This window comes from Protopterus annectens, chromosome 1.part0 (genome assembly GCF_019279795.1).
Source record: "Protopterus annectens isolate FY-2018-M chromosome 1.part0, PAN1.0, whole genome shotgun sequence".
NCBI lineage: Eukaryota > Metazoa > Chordata > Ceratodontiformes > Protopteridae > Protopterus > Protopterus annectens.
Window position 1 is genome coordinate 48559085 of NC_056725.1, and position 27607 is coordinate 48586691.

Here is a 27607-nt window from a genome sequence, read left to right on the forward strand (position 1 = left end):
TGTGTAAAATAAGTACTTTCCCACCCAATGTTTTTTTTAACACCTTTATTGAATTATCATTTGTAACATAAGCAAATTTACATTTATACAAAAGTAATTGAACTACATTAACAAACATTATACTTCACATATATTGCTATATATCAAATAACCTAAGTAACATTTCATAAATTATTCAATTCTTGCCCCCTTTTTTAACAAGAAACATCTTTAATAAACTATCACTTACTACAAAAGAAATTATACATTTATATAAATAAAAACAAACCACACCAGCATAATCCTTGTTGCAAGCATTTTACATCACAAACCATAATGACACACTGCCAGCTGCAAGCATTATACATCACTTCTAATCTTGTTTTTCCATACATCCATAATACTAAGTGCTGACCCTGTAAACCAGTATTGCACTTGAGTAAACCTCCATTACTTCAGTTTGTCTCCTGCTCATCTTCCCAGAGCTCCCATCTGCTTGGCACTCTCACCACATGCCAAATGGGTCCCGAGTTAAAGTTGTCCCATCCTGGGTGGATACAATATTTATTTTATTGTTCTGCATTTCACTTAACTGGTTTGAGTGTTACTGGCTACTGCTTTATTTTTGCTTTATTTATGGATCTTGCCTTTAAATCATTGTAAAAGCCCCTAACACATGAAATTGCCTTGTCAAGGTAGTTTAAGTTTTGTTGTACCATTACACTCACAAGCAACCTTTCTTGGTGTCATTACATCTGTAAAGGCACAAATGCCCAGAAAGTAAATTTTATTCATAAAACTTCAGTTAGAACTGAAACCTATAACTTAGTGTGGCTAAAACAAAGCCATTGTTGGAGACAAGTTTTGAGAGGCTAGTTTGAACATTAAACAGCACAATCTAACCTAGTATAGTGCCAAACAGCAGAAACCACCCAAGACCACCTCTGTATGACCCAGTCCACAACCTAGAGCAACCCATCCAAATGCAGCTCTGGACAACATGGATATACAATTTCTAAAAGGATCCATAGTCAGCTTGGTTGATATGGACATCCTGAGACAATGTAGCAAATATCTCATGTTCACAGACAACCATTTAATCCTGAAAAAACAAACACAGTATGTGAGAGATGCATGAACATAATTTCATTGAAGGCAAAAATCTCACATACAGAAAGGAGGTTGTCAAGGACACACACACACACACACACACACACACACACACACACACACACACACACACACACACACACACACACACACACACACTACATCCACCACACACAGACCAATCTATGCTGAAGCACTAAAGAGCAATCTTCCAAAACCTCCTAAGCCTATAAACGGTAAAGCCTATCCTCAGCAATTTATAAAGCACTTACCAAAAGCAACACCAAACACCACACATACTCCTACAACCAGTGGAGCCCCAAGAGCAAAGCTCATAAGACAAACCAACACATTACCCAGGACTCTTGTCATAGAGTGTTGCCATTGTATGACATACAGATGCCCCACTCACCAGATTGAACACCAAGAAGATAACAGTTAGTTGCTTATCTGGAGACAGGATCTGTCAAGTTATGCAGCACTCCAGTCATTACACCACAGCTACCAGTATGATTCTGTCACAGTCCATGTGGAATTTAATAACCTGAGATGTACTCTCCTGGACTGTATGAAGACTGACATTGTTGATCCAAATATGTGTCTCCGGCAGGTATGTCTTTTGCATTCAGCAGCATTCGAACTTCACCAAGGATGATGCCATAGTATGAATAAAAGATTACCGACTTCAACAATTGGCCTAGTTTCTTGTGTCTTTCCAGGGGGATTCAGTATTTGTCGGCATGGGAGGACATAGTACACAGATCATGTTGTTTTGCAAAAGATGGTCTGTGCTTGTCTCCTCTTGGCTTCTGAATATCTACCTCCTTAGAGCCTTTTCTAGGCAATGCCAAATTGACAGACTTACCAACATAGCAAATAAAACCCAAAGAAATCTAACAAAATACTGTTCAATGCTAGCAGCCTAAACAAGAAACTCTACACCCTACAAACTCTCCTCATTCTGAAGAACATAAACATCTATGCTGTTCCCAAGACACAGTTTAAATCCACAGAAAGCACTCTGGCAGTGCAAGGCTTCACTGCCTTCCATACATATAGACCTTCAGCTGCACAGACAGGGAGAAAAGGGGAGGAGTCTCAATCTGTATTAGCAAGAAGTATAACTCTAAATTGAAATCAAATAAAAATTCCGTGTGAACAGACCACAATATTTATTATCACGAAAATAAAAACAGTTTATACAGATTAGATTTAGCGCTTTCGTCTGCCGTATGCAGACTTCATCAGAATACTAAATGTCAGGTGCCTGTTGTTTTTATACAGTTTTTTTAAAAAGTTAATTGATGAATGAATAGATTGATTAACCTGGAAATTGAATAACAATTACATATTTAAAACAACTTCATGTTGGCATTTTAAAGCAATTGCTCAAAATTAAAAAGTGTTATACCATGTATAGTGGTTAGGTTTAAAATGAAACAGAAAATGACCCAAGAATACACATTGTAAAGTGCTGTGTGCCTATTCTTTTAATAATGTTCTAAATTTAATGTTGTTTTAATAAAATGAAATGAAATAAATATATTTAATCTGTGCTTTTTATTATATGAGTTGTATGAACACCTGGGGTGAATGTAAACTATGAAGACTATGAATAAAGCATATGAATAAATATAAAATCTTTTGAAAAACAAAATGAACTGTACACTTGTTCAAAATGCATACCTAGATTGATGGAAAAAAAAAAAAAAACTTTATATATTGTAAAAAAGTTTTTTTGTATGTTGTATAAAAACTTTTTGGTTAATCATGTTTACAAATATTTTTATACAAGTTCAGTATGTGTTGTATATGATTAATGAACTTGTTTAATGTTAAATAGTTTGAATTAATTTGTACAAATAAATATACATTTTTATTGATTATAAATATGTTAAAAAATAATAAATAAAAATGAACAAACTTTTAAATATTAAATATACAATTGTGTTAAAACACATAACCAAATAAAAATTCTTTAAAATTGATATTAAATATTCAATAATAGTAAAAATAAATCTGCCCCTAGGAATTTAATTCTACCCATACTGTATATAATGTTTCCAAAGGTGTATGTAGAAATGCTTTTTATGAAAAAATGCTTTTTGTAAGATTATGGATTGGTCCAGCTGTGTGTGACTAACTGTGAATGACAGATATTTAAACTCTCGAAGCTTTGTCTATTAAAATGGCTTTTATGTTAGTGTACTCGTTAAGCCCCGGGGGGGATGTTTGATTTTAACCTCAGTTGCCATTTGATTTCCTTCTGAAGTAATATGTTCTTTACATCACCTCCCCTTGGGTCTGTTTTAATAAGTTCCAAGATTCCAAACTTAAAGTCTACGAAACCTACACATTCAACGGAATGTTTAAACAATGCACTCGTCTCCTTTCTCTTTTTAATATCATGGGTATGCTCATAGATTCTTTCTCTGAGGGTCCTCTCAGTCTTCCCTACATAAAAGGAGGGACATTTGGAACAAATAGCCAGGTACACTAACATCCTACTTCGACAATTACCTTTACAAAAGGCAATTTTACTTTCTAAACCATTTTCCAATTTTGTTTCCACAGCTTGATTAATGTATGTGCATTGTCTACACCTACCACATTTTGTGGTGCCTTCCTTTTTGTCAAATTTTGTGTTTCCAATTTCAAAAAGTCTTTTGAGGTTTAATGCAGTCTTGAATATAAATGTTGGTTTTTTTCCAACTGTCTGGTAAATCTCTTTATTGGTCTTAAAAATGGACCAATTGTTTTTAATTATATTGGTGAAACAGTCACACACAGCTGAAGTTGTTTTAAATATGTAATTGTTATTCAATCTCCAGGTTAATCAATCTATTCATTCATCAATTAACTTTTTAAAAAAACTGTATAAAAACAACAGGCACCTGACATTTAGTATTCTGATGAAGTCTGCATACGGCAGACGAAAGCGCTAAATCTAATCTGTATAAACTGTTTTTATTTTCGTTATAACTCTAAATTGGCTAGAGAGGACAATGCCCCAGAATTTGTCCACCTGCAGTTTACCATAGACAAAGTCCCATACCATATCCTAGCAAACTATAGGGCACCCTCTATGTCCCTAGAATCCCACAGCTTATATCAAGACCTACTGGAGAAACTCAACATTAAACCAAATACCCTATTCATGTGAGACTTTAACTGCCTGTCTATAGACTGGGAAATATACACTACCTCATATTCCCAGGCAGAATGATTCCTGGACTTTACTAACTCAAGTACCCTGACCAGACAATGTACACACCCACCAGAGGTTCAAACATACTGGACCTTGTACTCACCAACATGGGAGAAAGGTGCATCCCTCCCCCACCAATGCCATGTCTTAACTGGTGAGCTTGTGCCACAAATCTGTTTCCTTTTAAATAAAAATCAAGTTGGTAACCCCAGCATTACATGTAACAGTTAGGAACTGTTCTCAAGCAAACTGCATCCTATTAAATGATAGTTTATCAAAATTCAATGACCATTCCAACCCTGAGTTCACAACATCCTGTGCAGAATTTTTCATAGAGACCTTGTACAACCATATAAATGGCTGTATAGATAATGCTGTACCTACTAGAAGTATGCCCAAAACAAACAAAAGCAAAAAAGTCATGGCTAAAATCAGGAAGAGCAACTCCCATTATGATAGGGGCTCTCTTATTAAACTAAACAGGAAACAAAAGAAATAATTAAATCTAAGAAGGCCAATTACAAAGTCAAGATCACCTCATAGGCTAAAGGTAACAACAGTGTCTTCTTCAGCTATGTCTGAAACATAAAAGGCAGCACACGTGTGTGTCAAACAGGTGGTCAATGGCGCCACCTTCACTGAGCAGAGTAACTTAGTGAATTTGCTGGCTGACAAATTCAGCTCAAAGTTCACCCCCCCAACTTCTCCCTCCCCTCCCTCCAACTATAGCATAAGCTTCCCCCAACTGCTAACATGGAGCGGTTCCTGGTTACACTGGCTGATGCCAAAAACACAGCCTCTGTGGTGAGCCCTGATGATATCCCAGAATGCCTCCTAAATAGCTGGAAACATGACCTATCAGGTCTACTTGAGCCACTTTTCAATTATAGCCTCAAAACAGGCTTTCCACCACAAGAAAGGAGGACTGAAATGGTTATCGATGGTTATTCCACTTTACAAGGGTAGACCATCACTCATCCCTGGAAACTACAGACGTATCAGTCTGACTTCTCTAATATGCAAAGCCATGGAACAACAAAGACAGGTAACCTTCGACAATGGAACCAACACAACCCAATTTGTTTCTTTGTCAAGAGAAGTTCATGCCTACTAAACCTGGTGGACTTCTTTGAGAAGGTCATCAAAGCAATGGTTGAGGGGAAAACTGTGCATACCACCTACATGGACCTGGCTAAGGTATTTGATACAATACCTCACTTGGGTATAGTTGACAAACTCACTGAACTGGGCATAAACCCCTACATGACTCACTGGATTACCAGCTGGCTCACAGACAGGACCCAGGAATTCAGGACTGGTGATACCACCAGCACTAAGGGATTGGTCATCAGTGGGGTACCTCAGGGCTGCATGCTGGGACCACTATTTGGCATCTACTTCTCAGAGGTAAAGGCTAACATCAAAGACCTCTGGCTGACCAAGTTCACAGCTGACTGAACATTGAGAGCTATCATTGATTCCCCCCATGACACAAACATCTTACAAGAGGGTCTAACACAGACAAATGACTAGTGCAAAAGTCACGGATTACAACTAAATGCCAAGAAATGCATTATAGTGCCTTTTGGGAAAACTGCCACCCCAGTTATTTACTTAATCAATAAGATGCCCTTAAGAGCTGACCTAGTAGTCAGGGATCTGCGAACATATGTAGACAGTAATCTGGCCTTTGACCAACATGTGGTCTAGGTAGTAAGAAAATAATTCCATGTTGCCCAGCTTATAAGTAAGGGCATGGCATCTAGATCCAAGGAAGTTATAGTGCCACTTTATTCTGCCCTTATTAGACCCATCATGCAATATAATGCCCCATTTGGCATGCACCTGGCCAAACAACATTTGAAACGCCCACACATGTTCCTTACTAGGAGAATCCAAGATAGAAATACACTGTCCTTTACAGATCAACTTAAACCTCTATCTCTATATTCTGTCTCTTACAGGTTACTTATAGGTGATCTTTGCTAGGCAAACAAGGCATGCATGGATCCAGCACTGATGGAGCTTTTGCACATCCTCCAAACAAACAGCATCAGAACCACTAGATCCAAAAACATAAATTTTGCTTGTGATAAGTAAGACATGTTGGTGAGACAGATATGTCTCAGAAGATTGCCATGCTCTGGAACAGGCTCCCCCCCATGTGAAGCAGAGTCCATTCGTAGCCCTACTTAAGCATAACCTTGACCAATGAACAGGAAATTGCGAATTCACCCAGGTGTCACACCCATGTCTCTGATAGTTTGGACTGTCTGCCTCTGTCTAACACATCTCCCCCCACATAATCTCTAGAAACTTCCTAACATACTCCCTCCTAATAAATGCCCATGATACATACTGACACAACTGGGATGGATTACATGGCTAGGCTTATAAAGGCCCTTGTGCTTGTTAGTCTAATATATAACTATGAACCTATGCACTATGATACCTGTGTGAACAGGTATCTTAATAGACAAACCAGTATCAAAATACCCATATGCACATGGACACCTGCCTTAGGCAGTCTTCCAAGCAACAAGTCCATGATGTCACTCATGCAGAACATGTTTGCCTGGCAGTCATCATGCATACCTTGTAAAACACCCTACCATCTCAGCTCAGAATGTGGTGGTGTTAGCCTGTCCCTGTATGATGGCTCTGCACACTCACTGGGTTCTGGACACTCACACAGCTGGCTCAGGTTGGGGATGGTACCAATGGCATGCATGACCATTAGCACATTAGGACAACATCCACCCCTGTTTTCCACATGGTCAATGGAGTTTGTGGCAACCAGTGTGTACTGCAATGCAGTTGAGAGAGATTCTTCCCAGGTAGATCAGTCTGTCCTTCTGTGTTCCTCTATGTGTCTGGGGTGGGTTGATAGGCACAGAACCATGTCAGTAATTGGGGTGAGGATACAGATGCCCAATTGCCTCTCTCCAGTACTGACACTGTGTCCCCTAGCCATGACAGACTTTGGCTGTTATCATTATCAGGGCCTGATTCATCTCCAACATCAGGCAGTGGTATATTCACATTGGAGGACCCTGATAAAACATCAGCAGTGAAGACACAAAATGAAAGTACCAACAGTAAATGAGACCCATCATCAGTATCAGAATCCCAGTCATATCTCTCAACTGTCCACATTTTTGGAGATTGTCCATATTTGTGACTCATACCTTTGGTCTATTCCTTATATTCCTCATAAAATTTATTTTTTTTTTCTGGCAAATCACTGAGGATTGAAGTCACTAAATATTGGCAGGCATTTGTGTTTTAGACTTTACATCCTTCAGAAAATGCATGCTAACACAAAACCAGCCCCCCGAACAAAAAAGTGGACAGTTTGCAGATGTGATCTGAAGCCTGCACTTGTAATACACAGGTATTGGTCTCCTTTAATAATCTACTGTTTATTATCATGAATGGTAAGGCTGCCATTGACTGCCCTTCTTTGGCCATGACTTTGATAGAGTACAAGTGTATTTGGGTACAGATATTCTAAGCATACCTACAAACAGGTACAGCACAATCACATTCTAACAGGACTCTGCTGAGACCAAAAAGTTGTCAGCAGCAAACTAGTTACCTTTTTAAGTAAGAGGAAAAGTCAAAGTTCTGCTGCAGATTGCGTTATGCAGCTACATAGACTATATATGTTGGGCTTACAAATGTACTGATGTGGAATGCACACTGATTACATTCTACATAGCCATAAACTGCCCTAGAAGGAGGAGAATGGATGATGGGGAGAACTGGACTATAAGCAGAGTGTAGGAAGTGAAACTCAAGAAAAACCATGATGGGACATAGGGTGCAGGTGACAGCTGACTGCACAGTGTCACATCCAGCCAGAAGTCATTCACTGCCATGACCACACTCATGGCTGGGCCCAGCAACTGTTTACTAGATTGTCAAGGCCAGTCAGCTATGTGATCCTAGAAATTGGAAGAGGACGTAATCCAGACAGAGTTTGCCTGTCCACCATATCTGTCAGCAGGCCTTCCACTCACTTCTTGGTGATTCAGATGAACTTATCAGTGAAGCCCATTAATATGGAACCTTCACCTGCAAAATTTGAGAAACAACACCAGAGGGCACACCATGAAGCCATCCAGGCCTACTCAGACAGAATGGCCTGGAGATCCAGCAGTTACTGCCAACACAGGTACACAGTGTTTTAGCAGCCATGTATGAATGTAAATGGAGAGAAACAGAAAGTACAGTTGTGTACACTTGCCATAAATCTAGATGTTCGAGTGTATTCACTATTGCAGTAATCACATTTGGGTTATCCCTGTCAGGGTAGCCCTCGGCTGGCCCGAATACCAGAGGTTTAGTATTTCTGAGTTGGTTGCTCTCACTTCAGGACTGACGTCAGGTCAGTAGTATAAAGCAAGGCAGCCGGCGCCATTACATCAGTTTTTCTTGCCCTAGCCTATCAGGAGCCCCCAAGTAGGAGCCAGGTTCAGGTGGAAGAACTCCACCAGTAGAAAGTAAATATCAATACGTAAGGAAAGAGAAGAAAAAAGGGGGGTGAAGGGAGGGAAACCAGGACTGCAACAGTGAATACACTCAAACATCTACATTTATGGTAAGTGTACACAACTGTACTATGTTCTTCATGTTTCACTGTTGCAATCATCACATTTGGGTTGATTCCCAAAGCTGAGGAAATGGGTGGAGGCAGTCAAGGAAGCTAGGGGCTGGCTAGCATGGCCTGCAAGACTGCAGAGGCAAATCCTGCCCTGGATTTGGAGAAGAGAGTCAGGTGGCAATGTCTGGTAAAAGTGTGAACAGATGTCCAGGTGGCAGCCTCCAGGATGTCCCTGGTGTGGACTCCTCTGAGGAAAGCTGCAGAGGTGGAGGCTGCTCTGATGGAGCAGAGTCCTGACCCCCTTGGGTGGAGGCTTTCCATGTTGTTTGTAGCAGAAATAGATGCAGTGTGCTATCCATTTGGAAGTGGTTTGTTTGGAAATGGCTTTTCCTTCTGCCTCTTTAGCAAAGTTAACCAGCAATTGATCAGACTTTTTGAAGGATTTAGTCCTGTTTAGATAGAATCTGAGCTGTCTGTGCATATCTAGACAGTGCAGGATCCTTTCCCCCTTGTTCTGGGGATTAGGAAAAAAAGGTGGACAAATTAATGGATTGGTTGAAAGCCACACTGGATACCACCTTGGGCATGAAGGATGGGTTAGTCCTGAGGGATACCCTGTCAGCATGGAAGATGAAGGGTTCCACACCCATGAGTGCTTGCAGCTCAGAGACTCTTCTGGCTGAAGTGAATGAAAGCTGTCTTCCAGGAGAGAAATTTTAGCTCTGCAGAAGAAGCTGGTTTGAAGAGGGGCAGGGTGAGCTTTTCCAGCACAAAGTTAAAGTCCCAAGCTGGGGTTGGTGCTCTTTTGGGTGGCCTCAAGTTGCTAGCCACTCTTAGGAACTGTGATCAAGGGGTGTGGAAAATGGGCTGCTCAGTGGGAAAATGAGCAGAGATAGCAGAGGCATGAATTTTAATAGAAGAAAAAGAGAGGCCACTGTGTAGTAGGTCAGCTAAGTAATCCAGGATGAGAGGGAGGAAGGGCTGTGCCGTATTGGCTTCCTTAGTCTGAATCTAGTCCTAGAGCATCTGGCCTCACGTATAACATCTGAAACCTGTTTACTGAGGCTGGCAGATTGATCGTTGGTTAGGGAATAAGCCAAGCTGCCTGCAATTGGGGATGTATGAATTTCCCTTCCCTCTGGGTCAGGAGGTTTGGAATCTGAGGAAGATGCCATAGTGGCAATGGGGACAGGCTGCACAGTAAGTGGTACCAGTGCTGGCCAGTCCAGTCTGGAGCTATAAGAATTGTCCTTGGTTTTTCCTCCTTTATTTTGAGCAGTACCCTGGGGATGAGAGGTAGTGGAGGAAAGGCATAGTCTGATTGACCCAAGGGAAGGATAGAACATCCACTTTCCAAGCCATGTAGTGAAGCTCCCCGGTGCATAATTTGCTGAGCTGATGATTGGTGTGGGAGGCAAAGAGGTCGACCTTTGGGGTACCCCATTTCTGAGTTATTAGGGTGAAGGTTCTTCTGTTGAGCTGCCACTCATGTGGGTCCAGAAGATTTCTGCTTAATTGGTCTGCTAGAGAGTTGAGAGAACCAGGTAGGAATTGTGCTAACAGGTGGAGTTGCATGGCAGAGGCTGTGTGCCAAAGGGTCATGGCCAGCCTGCATAGAGGGTAGGAGTGACTCCCTCCCTGCTTGTTGATGTACCACATTACAGTGGTGTAGATTGTTTTGATCAGGAGAGAAGGGGCTTGAAAGCTATCAAGGCATGCTGGACAGCCCTCCACAGAAAATCTTTTCTGAGGCAAGGAATTATAGGTAAAAGAGTTTCCAGGTCTTGAAAGTGTTGACACCAAAGGCTCTTGAGGTACCATTGAAGTTTCCTCATATGCAGTCTGGCAAATGGAATGAGTAGTATGCAAGATGCCATGAACCCCAGAGCTTACAGGATCTTCCTTGCAGATAGCTGGGGTCCGGTAGCTAATTGAGAGAAGTAGGCTGTCAGGAAATTTAGGTTTTCTGGTGTAAGGAATGCCATCTGGGATGCTGTGTCCAGGCTTGCTCCCAGGAATATAATCCTTTAGGTGGACACCTGTTTGGATTTCTTTTCGTTGTTTGTGTACCCTAGGGAGGTTAGTAGGGACTTTAGAGAGGCCAGGTGCTTGAGCAGCTTTTCCTGGCTGTCTGCCTGAATTAGGCAGTCATCTAAGTATGGGTAAATCTGGATATTCTTTTGTCTGCAAAAGGCAATGGCTGAAGCCAGACATTTTGTGAAAACTCTGGGAGCAGTAGATAAGCCAAAGGGAAGCACAGAGAACTGAAAGTGCTGAGATCCTGCCCTGAAACAGTGATTTTTCTGCATGATTCCCTGATAGGAATATGGAGGTAGGCCTCTTTTAGATCAAGGGTGGCTAGCCAAGCATCCTTGGAGAGCATGGGTAGCAGCTGCTGGAGGGTGAGCATTTTGAATTTTGGGATCACCAGGGAGGTGTTTAGAATGGATAGATATAGGATAGGACACCAGGTGCCCTCTTTTCTGGGAACCAGAAAAAGTCTGGAGTAGAAACCTTGGCCTCTCTGGTCTGCAGGACCGTGCTGTACTGCCCTCATAGAGAGCAGGGAAAGGACTTGCTTTTGCTCCTCTGCCCACTGGTTTGGAGGTAGATCTGGGAACCCTTTTGGGGTAGGAAGGGTGTGTAAAGAAAATTTGTATCCCTGGGACACTATGTTGAGAACCCAGTGGTCATTGGTAATGGTATATATATATATATATATATATATATATATATATATATATATATATATATATGTATGGAATCAGAATTTTGAGCACATTCTGGTATGGAAACAGTGTCTGATTCACTCTTAGGTTTGAAGTCTGCATCACAGAAACAATGTTGTGATGGGGATGATGATTCTGGTACAAGATATTTACTGCTCCTCCTATATTCCACACTCAGAGTTTACCTGGTAGGATCGTGGCTCAGCACAGATGCTTGTAATCTGTCCAGCTCAATCAAAACCTTTCGCTGTCTGGATTTGTACCGTCTCTTTTCCCTCAACGGCCGAAGTAATCTGCTCAATCTGTCATACCTAGATTTCTGGATATTACACTTCTTAACCAAATGAGCCTTGATGGTTTTATTGTTCTTTGGTTTAGGCTTCAATAAACTGGAAGTAGTGGGTAGAGTAGTTCTAGTTTGCCTAGAAAATAATCTTTGAGCAGGTGAGCCAAGAATATCATCATGGGGTATGTTTCTAAGATTAAGCAAATTCAAGAACATACTGGTGTGTTAAACTTTGACCTTTCAGACAACTGCTTTGCACTTAGTACTGCACGTTCAGCTAGACCATTTGACTGAGGATATTCAGGACTACTAATGACATGTACAAAGTCCTAGTTTTTTGCAAATTTCTGAAACAACTGGCTAGTAAATTGAGTACCATTGTCAGAAAGAACTTTGTATGGACTACCATGAACTGAAAAATGATGTTTCATCTTAGTAATAACAGCAGTGGATGTTAGGTTAGGTAGTAGATCAATCTCAAACCAATTTGAATAAGAGTCTACCAAAACCAAGTAGTGCTCATTGTTCCACTAAAACATATCAGCTGCAACTACTGACCAAGGTAGTTCAGGAACTGGACTTGGATGAAGTTGTTCTCTTTGAAAATGTGGTCTAGTACTATTGCATACTGAACAAGAAGAAAGTACTTTATCAATGCCTTTTCATAATGAAGGCCAAAATACTAATTCTCTCACTCTTTTCTTAGTGGATGCGGAATCTGGGTGACCACAATGCAAAATCTGGGTATATTCTTGCTGTAAGGAAGCAGAAACAACAATTTTAGGACCTTTGAAAATAATACCATCTTCCATCAACAATTCATCTCTGTAATAAAAATAAGTTTGCACTTCAGGTGGTACACTAGATTGCTTTGACGGCCATCCAACATTAATGTAGTGACTGAGCTTCTGCAAAATCGTATCAGTCTGAGTATGATCTCTCAACTCATCAAGTCTAGTGGTAGAAAAATTACACACTGACATTACATCGAAGTCAAAATTCTCTGAGCGAAGTTGTTTTGTCATATTTCTGGGTGATCTGGATAAGATATCAGCCAGCTAAAGCAATTTGCCTTTTGTGTAGACCATTTTGAAATTGTACTTTTGCAATTTGACCATCATTCTTTGTAATCTTGCTGGAGCGGAATGCACATACTTCTTTGGAATAGTAACTAGAGGTTGGTGGTCAGTTTCAATTTGAATAGCTCGACCATAAACATAATTATGAAACTTAGAACATGCAAATACTATTGCCAAAAGTTCCTGAGCATACTGCATCTCAGTTTGGGTTAGTGTTCTAGATGCATAGGCTACTGGTCTGCCCTTGAAGTATTACTGTGCCAAAACCAAATTTTGAAGCATCACAGGAAAGAATAACTGATTTGTTCACATCATAGTATCTTAAGGTAGGTGGGGTGGCAATTTTCTGCTTAAGGTCTTCAAATGCCTTCTGGTGCAGTTCCAACCATGACCATGCAACATTTTTGCATGCTAGCTCTCTTAAAGGTGCTGTCATCTCACTGAAGTCTTGCCTAAATAGTTGACCATGCCTAGAAAACATTGTAGAGCTTGTACTTTATCTGGTGCTGACATTTCAAGAATAGCTGCTTGTTTGGTCGGGTCTGGTCTCAAGCCTGTACTTGTGAACAAATGACTTGCGTATGGAACTTCTGGAAGTCTAAATTTGCACTTCAGAGGATTGAGCTTCAAGTTTACTTCATGTGTTCTAACTAGAACTTTCTTGAGGTTGCTGTCATGCTCTGCTTCACCATTGCTTCCAACCAATAAATTATCTACTATTATATTACAAGGATAACCCGAAAAAATTTGCTCCATTGCACGCTGAAAGATTTCAATCGCAGAATTTATTCCAAATTTCATCCTTAAGAATCTACTGCCAAATGGAGTACCAAAAGTAGTTAGAAATGAGGATTTGCGATCAAGCATCACTTGCCAAAATGTACTCTCTGCATCCAAGACAGAGAAAATACTGGCATTCAGTATTAAAACTGCGACTTCTTCGATTGTGTGCATTGGATGCTTTGTTCAGATCTTTTGGGTCAATACATATTCTGATTTCATCTGAGCCTTTTTTGTGAGCTGCTACCATGGACATCACCCATTCAGTTGGTTCTGTGAGTGGACAAATCACACCTTGCTGCACCATTTTATCCAACTGTATTTTACCTTTGTCCTGCATAGCTGAGAACTCTTCTTGCTGGTCTGACTATGCGAGTGATCTCTGGGTCTAACTTCAAGGAATGCATAACTGGAAGTTTACCCAACTTGTCATCAAAAACATCAGCATACTCTGAGAAAATGGCTTCAGAAAAATTAAAACTTGGAAATGCACTTACACGAAGAAAACAGATTCATTCTTAAACTATCCTTGAGACCCAATAAAGATTGCACTGGTCTTCTAACTACATAGAACAAGTTGTAACAGTTCTCAGCCAAATAACATGAAAGGATCACTGAACCTTGGTTTGAATTTTTTCACCTCCATAAGCAACAAGTCTCTCACTTCTGACGACATGAGTTGTTAGTCAGTTCTCACTTTAGCAAATGTGTCTGCTGCTATAACATTACACTTTGAACCAGTGTCTATTTTAAGCTCTGTGGATTTTCCATTAATCCGGACAGTACAAAACGCTTTGCTACTTGTTAATAAATTCACTGCAACAACGCTTTCATCAAGCACTAATGCACCATCTACATAGAAAACTGTCTGCTTCAGCTCTACTTGATCAACTTGCTTCTTTGTGTGACCATTCTTTACAACTGTGAGAGGCTTACTTGATTTACAAAACTTTTGGAAGTGGTTCCATTTTTTACATTTGAAGCATTGCTGACCATATGATAAGCACTTCTCTCTTTTAGACTCATGATTTGCACCACAATTGCGACAGGTGAAAATAAAGCTGGACTTGGGTTTTGTTGATTCATGCTTGTACTGCACTGAGTAGAGTTCACTCCCTTCTTAGAACTTACTGGAAAACGACGTGTCTTCCCCGGAAACCTCGTATCTGCCATGTGCTTGGGCCTACTTTTGTTTGCCACGTGTTGCATACTACATTTGCTCTGGAGCCAACTGAAACCATGCTCTTGTCACTTGCAAGCATACTCCTGTGTTGTTCTGTCACCTCATGGATTTAACAAATCTGTATGGCTTTGCTCAATGTTAAATCACTATCACGAAGTAAAATCTTTTTCACAGCAGCACTGTTGATAGCACACACAAGCCTGTCCTTTATCAGCTCATCTTTTAAGTCATCAAACAGACACGTTTTAGCTTTGTTTCTCAGGTCAGTTATATAAACTGAAAATGTTTCCCCTGGCTTCTGATCTCTCATGTAAAACAAATGTAATATTTGTCTGGGGGGGTTACACATTTCTCTGAACATGCACTTCAAACACTCTGGGTCTTCGCTGGATTCAGCCTGCACAACAATATGGCAGTTTTCATCTTCTCCTTCATATACTGCAGGTGCATTCACAAATGAATGCTCTCTTTCTATTCTATAGCCTCTGACACAGCTAGCTTTAGCAAAATTAATGTAATTGTGTGTGCATCTCTATCTGCATAAGCTGCTTGCATAAAACTATTGTACTCTTGCTCAAATATTCTCCAATTCTCTGTAATATTCTGATCAAATACATGCGGTAGGGGCTTTCGAAATCCGTTTGCCATATTAACACATACCAGTGAAGAGTTTTGCAGATAAACACAAACATACACTCATGTACATATGCCAGAAACTTATGCCAGTATTTGTAACTTTGTCCAATGCCTTTGTATTTCTGAATTTATACCTTTTGGGCTTTTCAAAATAATGCTAATGAACAAACTCGTAGTACCTTTGAATAAACTTTGTGAAATAAACTTTTTCAGGCGCTTTAACACTCTTGAAAAATGCTAGTTATTTATCAACATTTTGCTAAAGTCACTCATCATCATTTTAAAAAACATCTGAAACAACTTTATCGTTATGCAATAAATCACCTCTTATCAATGTACGAAACATACCAAATAACTGCACAATGTGAATAAACTGGACCTGTGTTGCCCAAAACTCAATTAACATTTCGAAGAAGTTGGACTTTGTGAATAACTGCATACAGCACACTGAAATGCCCCCTCTCATTTCAGCTCTATTGGCAGAAGATTACTTTTGTTGAATCCCTCCTCATAATGAATAAGCCTAAGTTGGGCATTTCTCTGGGAAGAGCAGATTAATGGAGTATGCAAAAGACGTATCTACACACTGTTACTACAAATTTGTGTGACAGAGGAAGGATAGTTGTTCTGTATCTGCTTAAAAGTGTCAGGGAAAAGAGAAAGGAAACATATGCGCTAAATGGCATCCCAATAAGTTTCCATTTAAAAGAGACAGTGATATACTACAGAGTTTATTATACAATATTCACAACAAGTTTGTATTCTGACTAGAATTCAGAGATACTACCTATATATCTCAACTGTCCATATTTTTGCAGAATGTCCAAATTTCTGCCTCATATTTTTGGGCTTTTCCACATAAAATTTGTGGTTTTCTGGCAAATCATTGAGAACTGAAGTCACTAAATAATAACATACATTTAAGTTTCAAACTTCATACCCTTCAGGAAATGCGTGCTAACACAAAACCTATTATTCTATCAACTTTTTAAGTTTATAAAGGCAATATTTAAAATTTGTCACTATTCTGTGGCCTTTATCCCGCCCATTATTTTATGCTTTGTCTAGATTTGTTATGCTAAGAGGTTAAGAGTTATGATGCTATCTGAAGGACATATTCAGGTTTAAGGATGAATACATTAATTCCCTAAAAAGGACCGGAGGTAAGCAGGACAGGCATTCTGTAGTGATACTTTAGCAGCTTTGACAATTTGCTATTATTGGCTTCAGTATGTTGTTTGAATGATAAAGTAGGGGTCTAGCCAAATACCAAGGTATTTACAGGATTTTGCCTGGGGGAGTATGCAGCTGAATATTCTTGTTCAACTTTAATATTTATGTAGGACTCAAATCATACAAAAGGATTTGGTTGTATTAATTAATTTAATAAAGCGTGCTTATTTCCACTGACAAAGTAAGCCTGTAGACTTTTTTACACTATAGAACCTGAATTCCCTGATTAAATTGGGAGTAAACTGTTTGGATGTATTATTAACCACGAGTATGGGACGGCAGAGGCAGGGAGAGAACAGTGTTAAGCCTAGTATAGGCCAATGTTATACTCCCACGTTTACGGTCCCTAACATTGAAATGCTACTTCCTGAGAAGATATTCAAGACATAGATCCACCAGCCAACAAGCTCACTGATGGAGAGGTTTATGGAGTTTAAAAATGTCTGGGTGCAGCACTGCAAAAGAAAGGTTTGAGACTGTTAGGTGAAGGGTGAGTGACCTTGCAGAGAGAACCTCTCTATGCCAGGGACAGGTTGCATTTATTGTGCAAAGAGATGGGTTAGAAAAGTACATCTCAATGACTGTATCTTTAACTAAGATGAGACGATTGAGGTGTGCCACAGAAATAGAAATGAAGTAGTTGTTGTTGTTGGTGTCTTTCGGCTTATCCTGGTTAGGGGTTGCCACAGCGGAACTCCGGTCCGCTAATGTTTGGTAGTGGATTTTTGCGTGCCGAGTTACCAGCCCTGATGCACAACCTTCAACGAAGGTACGCCCATTCACGCATGCCTCCACACAGAAGACGCTCTAGCTGAGAATCGAACGGGACAACGTCTTGCTGTGAGGCGACAACGCTACCGCAGCACCACTACCGCGGGTAGTAGACAGGCATAAAAAAGCTGTGGAACAAATAAGGATGACTTGGACCATGGCTGGTTAGTTTTATTTTGCTGTACAAGTCATCTGGGGTGAAAGATGAGAGGTCTAACATTTATGCATGAGATTAGGCTGGTCATTGCTATTTCATAGAAATATGGGCCACAGACAAGAGGGTTTGGACAGTGGTTTCTTGAAGTGTAATCAACAAAACTGTTTAGAAATGCCAATAATAGGAAACATAATTGCTGAAAAACATTTTAACAGACACACATAAAAGTTTTTTGTGGAGGCAAGTCCCCCTATACTCCCCCATGTACTGCAGGAACCCCAAACCCCCCAGCTTATGTATACCAACTCCACAGTCACATTATTGTTGGGAAAAGTGCAATTCAATGATTGCTGAAAGTAGATTTTGGCAATTATGATTTGCATTTGCAGAACTGGCAGTTGTTCAACTGTCAGGTTCCTTGGACTTTGAGGAGATGGTTACAAACTGTCCAGAAATGATAGATAACTTAAGGACAGAGACGGAATAGTGATGAATATAATGGAGGGCATCACATGTGAGGTCAGATGGTGGGATGGGCAGTAGGCAGGGTCAGAATTTAGGGTAAGCATCTGAGCAGTTGAGATTGAGATATATTAATAGAGGAGGATGAGAGACTGGATGAGAGACAAAGAATAAAGGGGTGGAATTGGAGTAGGAGGTTCTAGGCGCGGGTGATCTGAGTCTTCCTAGAGAACACCTAAAGATGCTGGGATTAGGGAAGAGAGAGAGTTATTTTGGGTTGTGAGCCAGGACTGGTTCAGTCAGCTGGTGCAGGACTGTAGCAGAAAGTGTAGAACTCGGAATGTGGCCCTAATAACGAGGCACGGTGACTGATTCAGGAGTAAGATTACAAAGACAGAAGTGATAGTCTAGAATTTTAAGGGAGAGGATTGTTATGAGTGTTGGGGTGGGAACAAGGTAAAATGATTTGTAGGAGTGTGGACAAAGAGAATAAACAATATATGAGGAGAGGTCAAGGATACAGTACACAGTTATGGACAGGAAATTGAGGAAGAGGCAGAAAAGGTGGGCAGAGGAAGGCAATATTGTTGAGTAGGAACCTGAGACCAGCAGTTATGGCAAATAATTACATTAAAAAAAACAGGGCATGCAAGTAATGGAAAAAAGAGCTGGAGTGTGCAAGTGGCACAGTGCAAGCAGGAAAGAAGAAGGGAAGCACAGTAGGTGAGGTCTGCAAAGACAGCAGATGAAAGCGAGTTGGCAGAAGTGGACAAGACAGATACCAATATTTTCTTTAATATATAACAGAAAGAAGAAAGGAGGGACCAACCTGGTGAGATACAGCAAAGCTGACTTGTGGGCAAGGAGTAAGAGACACATGGGACATTTTTGACATTGAAGATTAAATAAAAAGTATAGCTACTGAAAGATTCATTCACTTTGATGTTCACAAAGAAAAGTACTGGGTGAAAGCCAGACTGGGAATTAGGGAGAGGAGAATGAGGGGAACATTGAACAGCCATCAGGTCAGTAAGAAATAGCTGGAGAGGGAAATGGCTACTGTATGGGGGGGGGGGGGTAATGACCAAGGATTGGATGGGCTGTCTTTGAGCATCCTTAGAAATACAGCTAATGTGCTGGCAGATTCTTTGTTGGGGATCCTCATATCACTAGCTGATACAGAAGTCCTTGAGGACTGGAAGACATTAAGTCTGGTACCTTTATACAAATGGGGGGAGCAGTAAAACATCCAGGCTTGACAGAACTGATGGGTGACGTGTCATGAAGAGAGAGTTCTGAGGGAAAGTCTGAGTTTTCCAAGAGGGCACTGATCTCCAGGATGATGATTATTATTGGGTTGTGACCAGAAGGATTGCCATTCAATCCCGATCAAGGTTAATGACTATGTAACAAGAAAACTTGACAGAAGAGATCTGTTAGACATGGCCCTCCTGGACCTTAACAAAGCCTTTGATGCAGTTTAACACAGAAGACTGCTAAACAAGCTGGAAGAATTAGAGTAGGATTAAGGCTGAAGACAAACTGCTACACAGCTGAAGAATACGACACAGTGGGCCATGGTGAGAGGGCCTGTACCAGGAGAAAGGAAAGAGTGTATATGGGGGGTATCTGTGCCCATATCTATCTGTCTGCCTGTCTGCATGCATGGCGGTGTGTGTGTCTATCTGAATGTGGTCTGCTAGGATGCCAGTTGGTAGAGTACTCACTAAGTAGTGCAAAACTGCTCAGGTGAGCAATTCTTAAAGATACAAATTGCCAGTTAATGCTCAGGTGAGCAATTCTTAAAGATACAAATCACTAGTTAATGAGATGTTGCATTTATGGGAATGTTGCAAGCAGAATGTGTTGTGCTGCTGCACTGTTGTCTGTGAATCCCATCCACTGTCACCTTCTACCATCAAACTGATGGAATATAATCCATTCTTTTGGCAGTCTCAGGATGATGATGCCATCATTTCCTCACAATAGAAAGCCAGTGCACATCACACATGCATAGACTATATGACTGCAAGTAGCAACTTCTTTTATCACTTAAGTGAGAACAAAGACTTTGTTGCATTACTGTCTGTCTGATTTATCCACCAAGAAGGGTAATTTGTATATTTACACAAAGAAGTGACCTGAAGTGGTTCAAGTGGTCAGCAAAGAGCTACAACTGTCGTGTTGTTCGTTATCTTATTACGAATTTTGTCACATCATACTATGTGAAAATTCAATACCCCACCAATATGTTATTTTCAGTTCATAGTAAATGTCAACTCTATTTCTTAGCAAGTTTAGTTGTTTTGAGGTGGGGGATTTGGAAAAGACCTAAGTGTACATGGTGAAATTTCTTGGCTGCTCTGGTTTCATAATTATGAACAGCTTCTTAAGTGATTGTTAGTATAACATACAAATGTTCTTTTATTTGATTTTCTTTGTTCCAGTCTTTCCTAATAACAGGAGGGAAGAATGGAAAACCAAAAATGATCACGATTCGTGTGCCTAACGTAGACCAGACTTCCAAAATTCAGGATTTTATTATCCTTGAGGAGAAAACAGGTAAGGAATAAAACAAAATTCTTCAAAAATATAAATATAAATATATATATATATATATATATATATATATATATATATATATATATATATATATATGGGTCTACTACCGGAGATCGAAATTACACTATTTCGAAATCCAGTAGTAGATGCCCACTAACGCGAAAGTGCACTTCACCGAAAGTGCACTTTCGTGAACACCACTTGAGCGAATGGTTACGGACCTTAGGGTTAGGGCTTGGGTTAAGGACAGTGAATAGCTAGTAGGGCTATCCACTATCCTTAACCCGAGCCCTAACCCTAAGGTCCATGTTTACCGCACCACAGAGGAGGAAATTGTATGTCCTCCACTGTGGTGCAGTAGTCAAGGACCTATGTCCTCCACTGTGGTGCAGTAGTCACAGACCTTAGGGTTAGGGCTTGAGTTAAGGATAGTTGATAGCGGCTATCCACTATCCTTAACCCAAGCCCTAACCCTAGTGTCTGTGACTACAGCACCACAGTGGAGGACATTGCTCGTTCGTTCTAGTGGTGTTCACGAGTGCACTTCGTGAAGTGCACTAAGATTAGTGGCCATCTATTACCGGATTTCTAAATAGTGTAATTTCAATCTCCGGTAATAGACCCATATATATATATATATATATATATATATATATATATATCCTATTTTACTTTTGTTTTTTCCATTTGTATTAGTTTTGGCAAGTTGTTTTGCACAATGTGTGCTTAAAGGAAAACTCCACCTTAGAACTCAAAAAACATTTTTTCATTGTATCTTTGTTTTTCAGCTATTTTAATGCCTCAAAATCACTCCAAGTGCTTCTTTTACAAGTTTAATGTGTTTCACTCAAAATGGCGGATGATGGGGCTTGCCTTGGCAACGTGATCTTATTTTCTTGCTTTCCTTCCTTCTTCCCAGAATACATTTCAAGTCCTCTTTATATGACTCATGGCAGACATAAGGAAGCGGTGCTGTTTTCTCATGCCATTAAAATATAATGGCAGGACTGTGAAGCACCATCTTCTAAACACACCTTCTGTAAAAGAACTGCTTCTCTGTTTACCTGACTGAGCCTCATTTATCTATCTTCCAGAGCTTGTTTTATGCTATAAATAGCTGTTAGCTACTTGCAGCAAAAGAAAGCAGATAACATCTTTTGTAAGAGGAGTCTTTTGTAATCCTAACAAACTTGATAAACCCACCCCCATACTCTTATGCTGAGGTGTGAAAACTCTCACGCAGTAAATAATCCTTGCTGTACATTTACAAGTGACAAGTAGTAGGACTCTAAACTTAGTCTCTGTGCTACTTCCCAATGCCTTCAGTGGGAGGATTTTTCTCTCTCGTGAATGATGTAGACTTAAAATGTGCTTTACAAGTTCCTCAATTATTTCTGTCATATTCCACCTCCTTTTTTCTATTTCATATTTATTTATACTTTTGTAACCAGGAAAGTGAACTGGTCCCATGACCCTTTTCAGCTACAACATAAGCTACACTGGCAAAGATAATGACAATTATTAAATGCACTTATTAATACAAAGAAAAAATACTGACAGAAAGACATTGATCAAGATTGCATGTGGAACACATACCCGGTGTGTGACAGTGACCAAGTAAATCATTGGGCAACATTTACTAGAATGCATACATTAATAATGCTTAACTGTACTATGTTGTTTATTATAAATAATTAATTGTATGCCCACACATTGCACACACATATATAGTGTGTGTGTGTTATTGTGCATATGTACGTATATAAAGTACATGTGTACAACAGCGTGTGTGTGTGTGTGTGTGTGCGCATTTCAACACAGTTAAATACTTCCGATTTATTTTTCTTAGTGTTCTTAATGCAAGGGCACATAGTAAATGTACGTTAAAGCAAATTCAGCTGTATATTATGGTTGGTCTCTGACAATGCAAGGACTGACTCAATGTCAGTGGGAATCTCTTACAATGCATCTGCATGTACCAGATATGCATCCCCCTTTGGAAGGATGTCACACAAAGCATAAAATACCTTTTTTATGAAAAGTATCAGTGCGCTTAGTTGATAGTGTCACCATCTGACTCTCTGCAGTTCTGGCCTGTGTGTGTGTGTGTGTGTGTGTGTGTGTGGGGGGGGGGGGAGCTTGAAAATGGTAAATGCATTTATACTTTACAAGAAAAAATATTTACTGACTTTTCTCTAAATTTCACAGAAATCGTTGCTACTATTCAAGTTATCTTAACAAACTATTATAAATAACATTTAAAACTTAGAATTTCAATACTGTGTTGCTGCTTATGTAAATTTGTCAGAAGAGTTGACAGTTGCCTTTAAACTCTTGACTGATCTATTTGCTTTGTTTTGCTATGAAAGATGAGTGTTAAGTTCTCCTCCCTTCTGCAATAAAAACAGTGGAAACAATTCCACAGCTTTCTGTCTTTTTTATATCAGCTGCTGTGTTTCTGACATTAACAGGATTAATTGCCCATCTAAGATTAACAGCAGTACCTGGACAGGGTAAACTACAGATTTAACTGTGTCTGTGATATGTCATGCAGGTGGAGACAAATTTCTCTGCAAAGTATGGGAGAAGTTGAGTTTAAAAAAAAAGTAGGTGGAATTTCCCTTCCTTTGACTCCAATGCAAGGAAATACAAGTTTTAAAAACTACAACCAGGTTTCTGCTACATACACAAAGCTGGAACCATATTGTAGGGAGAAAAGAAACCTAACGATTGAGTTAAACTGTATGAGAGGGTGGAGTTTTCCTTTAATGGAGAAACAGAGGTAGACATACTTACAATTCTCCTTTAAGAGCATGCCTTACTAGAGCTAATATGAAAGCCATTGAATAGCAAGCTCATCTGACTTAAGGGTCTGCATTCATTCTTCTTTTAGTAGCAACTGATTATTTGTATAGAGAAGTGAGTTACACAGAAACATAAACAGGATTGTCACTGTTGAAGTAACACCCTGACCCATTTGCAAAATGGGAAAAATGGGTTGTGGATGGATAAATCTAAACAGCTTTGGAATCATATTTAAAAATGAACAGATTGCTCATTTACTGAACTGGGCAAGGGTAAAATGTAATACATTCCATAATTGCTGGGAATGGTTAGTCCTGTCAGAGCTCTTTGTAGGGATTGTCATGCCTGTACAGCAGGCTTGTGCATTGCATACTGATTTAATCCCTGCCAGACCAAGTCTGAACAAATGGGTAAATAATGTGAGTATCCATAGATGTTCGGTGCTCTCTTAAGGCTTGTTACATGTTTGTGTGGGGATAAATGGGGGTAGAGTAAGTCTGTCTAACTGTCTCTCTTCATTGATGTTTAAAGATATTTACATTGGTATTCTAATGGTTCTCATAGCCAGATGTAGTACTAAACAGGAGATAATCTGAAGCATGGTGGTCTAAGGATCCATTTCTGGATTTGCTTGGTTGATAAGTTAGTCACATGATGAGTATCTCTTTTCAATGACTTTCACACTAGCTATAGTAAGGCATGTTCTAAAAGGTGAATGGTAAATATGTCTGCCTCTGTTCTCATTAAGCACATATTGTGCTAGAGTTATACTCAGCTGATTAAATGACATTTTATAAAATCATTTTAACTTAAGAGGTAGTTTTACTTGTATGAAGGTAGAGGGGGCATAGTTCCCTGCATGTTGGGTGTTATGGGACACTGACAGAGCTGCTGATGTAACAATTTTAAATACAGGCAGTCTGTACGATGCAGGTGGATGGGCTTTGTCTAACTTGTCCTCATATGATGGTACTGTACCCATCCATTTTCCTAGTCATGCAGGTTCAGAGAATTTACAAGACACAGTCAGTCCAAGAATCATATTCACATTTCTAAACCCTACTCTCAAAGGGTCTCCTGTTTCCAGAAGGGCAAAACAATTCTGGGCTGAGATAAGTTTATGAGAACCCATCTAATTCTCAAAATTAGCCTTAAAAGAATCAAGGGTATTGTCACTTGTCCCTCCCTAGTATAGATGAACAGGTGGGGTAGTTCGTTTATATGCTTTATTACATAGAGATACATCAGGATGGATAGCAGTATTACAAAATATAAACAAACTGATTAACTGACAGACTACACAGATATACATGCTTATATCTCAACAGCTTACTACAACATGGCAGTCAGGCTGACACGTGCTCGGTATTTACACACTTGTGCAAGCCCCTAAAAGCTTCTTAAAGGCATACATACATATTGATCTACATTCTCTCTCTTAAATAGACTGTCCTCAATGAAATGACATTGGAATAACACATACAGTAAGATAGACATTAGAAACAAACACAATGTTCATTGTCCAAGTTGCTGTGTATCTGTAACATAATCTGGAAATGCCTTCTGATCTAGTAATATAGTAATCAGAACTGGGTTTAGCAACAGGGAGAGTCTTCGGTGAACAACTCATAGCAGGAATTTTGAGATTCATCTGAGGAACAGGGATAGTTACTGGAATGTCCTCTGGAACTGGAACGCTGGACAACTCACTCTGAGATAGAGAGTCTCTCACAGGCTAGGTGCTGTGGTACAGGCTCAGACATCGGTATGAAATGTTTCCAATTCCGCCTGAATTCTACTCCTTGTGATTCCACAATGTACGATCTTGACTCTGGACATACACTTTTGATGACTCCAGTGTGATTATAACCTTTGCATAGTTGCATTTTCATTGTCTCTCCTTCATGTAATGGATTGAGCGGTTTGCTGGACTTGTAATAAGACTTCTGGGATAAGCGCTTCTTTAACAGATGGGCTTTCACAGATCTGTTATTCTTATTACTTGCAACCAACAAACTACTGCTGACTAGTAATATAGTTCTGGTTTGTTTCGACAGAAGTCACTGGGCAGGTGAACCAAGATGTTTATCATGAGGCATATTTCTGAGATTCAAGAGATTCACGAAAACATCACTATTTTCTCATTTTGACTTCTCTAGTAACCGTTTCACACTTTGAACTGCACGTTCTATCAAACCATTTGATTATGGGTACTTAGAACTACTCATAACATGGATAAAGTCCCACTTTTCAGTGAATCTTTTGAATTGCTAACTAGTAAACTGTATGCCATTGTCAGAAATAACTTTGTGTGGACTACCATGGATTGCAAAATGATGCTTCATCTTACTAATGACAGTACTGGATTCTAGATTAGGAAGCAGAACAATCTTGAACTAATTAGAATAAGAGTCTACTAATACCAGGTAATGTTGACCATTTCATTCGAAAATATCAGTGGCTACTGTGGACCAGGGTAGTTCAGGAATCTGGTTCAGCTGAAGTGGTTCCTTCTGTTGATGTGGCTTTGTACTATTACATACAGAACAAGATGAAAGTACTCTCTCAATGTCTTGTGACATAGAAAGCCAAAATACTAGTCCTTTCGCCCTCCTTTTAGTAGACTCAGTTCCTGGATGATCACGATGCAAAATAGTAATATACTCTTGTTGCAAGGACTTTGGAACAATCACTTTTGGACCTTTCATGACAACATCATTGTCAGACAAAATCTCATCTCTGTAAGGAAAGTAAGGTTGCACATCTTGAGGTAAACTAGATTGCTTTGATGGCTATCCTTGACTGATAAAGTGGTTGAGCTTCTGTAAAACAAGATCTGAGGCTGTATGATTTCTAAGCTCATCAAGATGTGTGGAAGAAAAAAATTCTCACTTCCATGACTTCAGAATCAAGTTGCTCATTCTCATTCTGTTCAGTGGTACTTCTTGGTGATCTGGGTAAAGTATCAGCAAGACAAAGAAGTTTGCCTTTTGTGTAGACAAGATTGAAACTGTACTTCTGCAATTTCATCATCATACATTGCAACCTGGTTGGAGTTGTATGCATAAGCTTTCTCAAAATACTGACTAGTTGGTGATCAGTTTTGATCTGGATAGGTCTACCATAAGTATAATCATGGAACTTCGAACATGCAAACACAATTGCCAGGAGTTCTTTCTCTACCTGAGCATACTGTATTTTAGTTTGGGTTAGAGATCTGGACGCACAGGCAACAGGTTGACCCTCTTGAAGAATGACTGCACCAAGACCAAATTTTGAAGCATCACAAGAAAGAGCAACTGGTTTGTGAACATCATAGTATCTGAGAATTGGTAGATTGGCAATTCTCTGTTTTAGGACATCAAATGCTTTCTGGTGTGTTCCAACCACGACCAGGATACATCTTTACATGTCAGCTCTCTAAGTGGTGCTGCTAGTTGGCTTAAGTCTGGAATGAAATTGCCTAGATAGTTAACTATACCAAGAAAACATTAAAGGGCTTGAACACTGTGTGAAGCTGGCATCTCAAGAATAGTGGTTTGCTTAGAAGGGTGTGGTCATAAGCCTGAATTGGTAAACAAATGACAAACATAAGTAAATTCTCATAACCTAAACTTCCACTTCTGAGGATTCAGCTTAAGATTCACTTGACATGCTATTTCCAGAACTTTCTTGAGGTTTCTGCCATGCTCAGCTTCACCATTACCTCCTACTAGAAGATCATCTACTATAATAGCACAGGTGTACCCAGAAAAAATTTTCTCCGTTGCACGTTGAAGACTTCACTGGCAGAATTTATCCCAAATGGCATTCTCAAAAAGTCTGTACCTGCCAAAAGGAGTACTGAAAGTGGTTAGCAATGAATATTTCTTGTCAAGCAGTATTTGCCAAAATGAACTCTGGATCTAAGACAGAAAAGACCGTGGCATTTGACTTGAGAGCAGCATCTTCTTCGATTGTATGGCATTGGACGATAAGGTTTTTTCAATGCTTTGTTCAAATCTCATGGATCAATACATAT

General features: G+C 39.7%; 1 protein-coding gene across 1 annotated transcript in view; it reads left to right on the top strand.

Moving 5' to 3' along the window:
• LOC122810865 (ras and Rab interactor 3-like) overlaps positions 1-27607 on the top strand; it is a 1223645-nt gene that overhangs the window by 437362 nt on the left and 758676 nt on the right. Inside the window, exon 4 of the mRNA XM_044082437.1 lies at positions 20667-20781. Coding sequence (XP_043938372.1) covers positions 20667-20781 — 115 coding nt within the window. The remainder of the gene's footprint in view (positions 1-20666; positions 20782-27607) is intronic.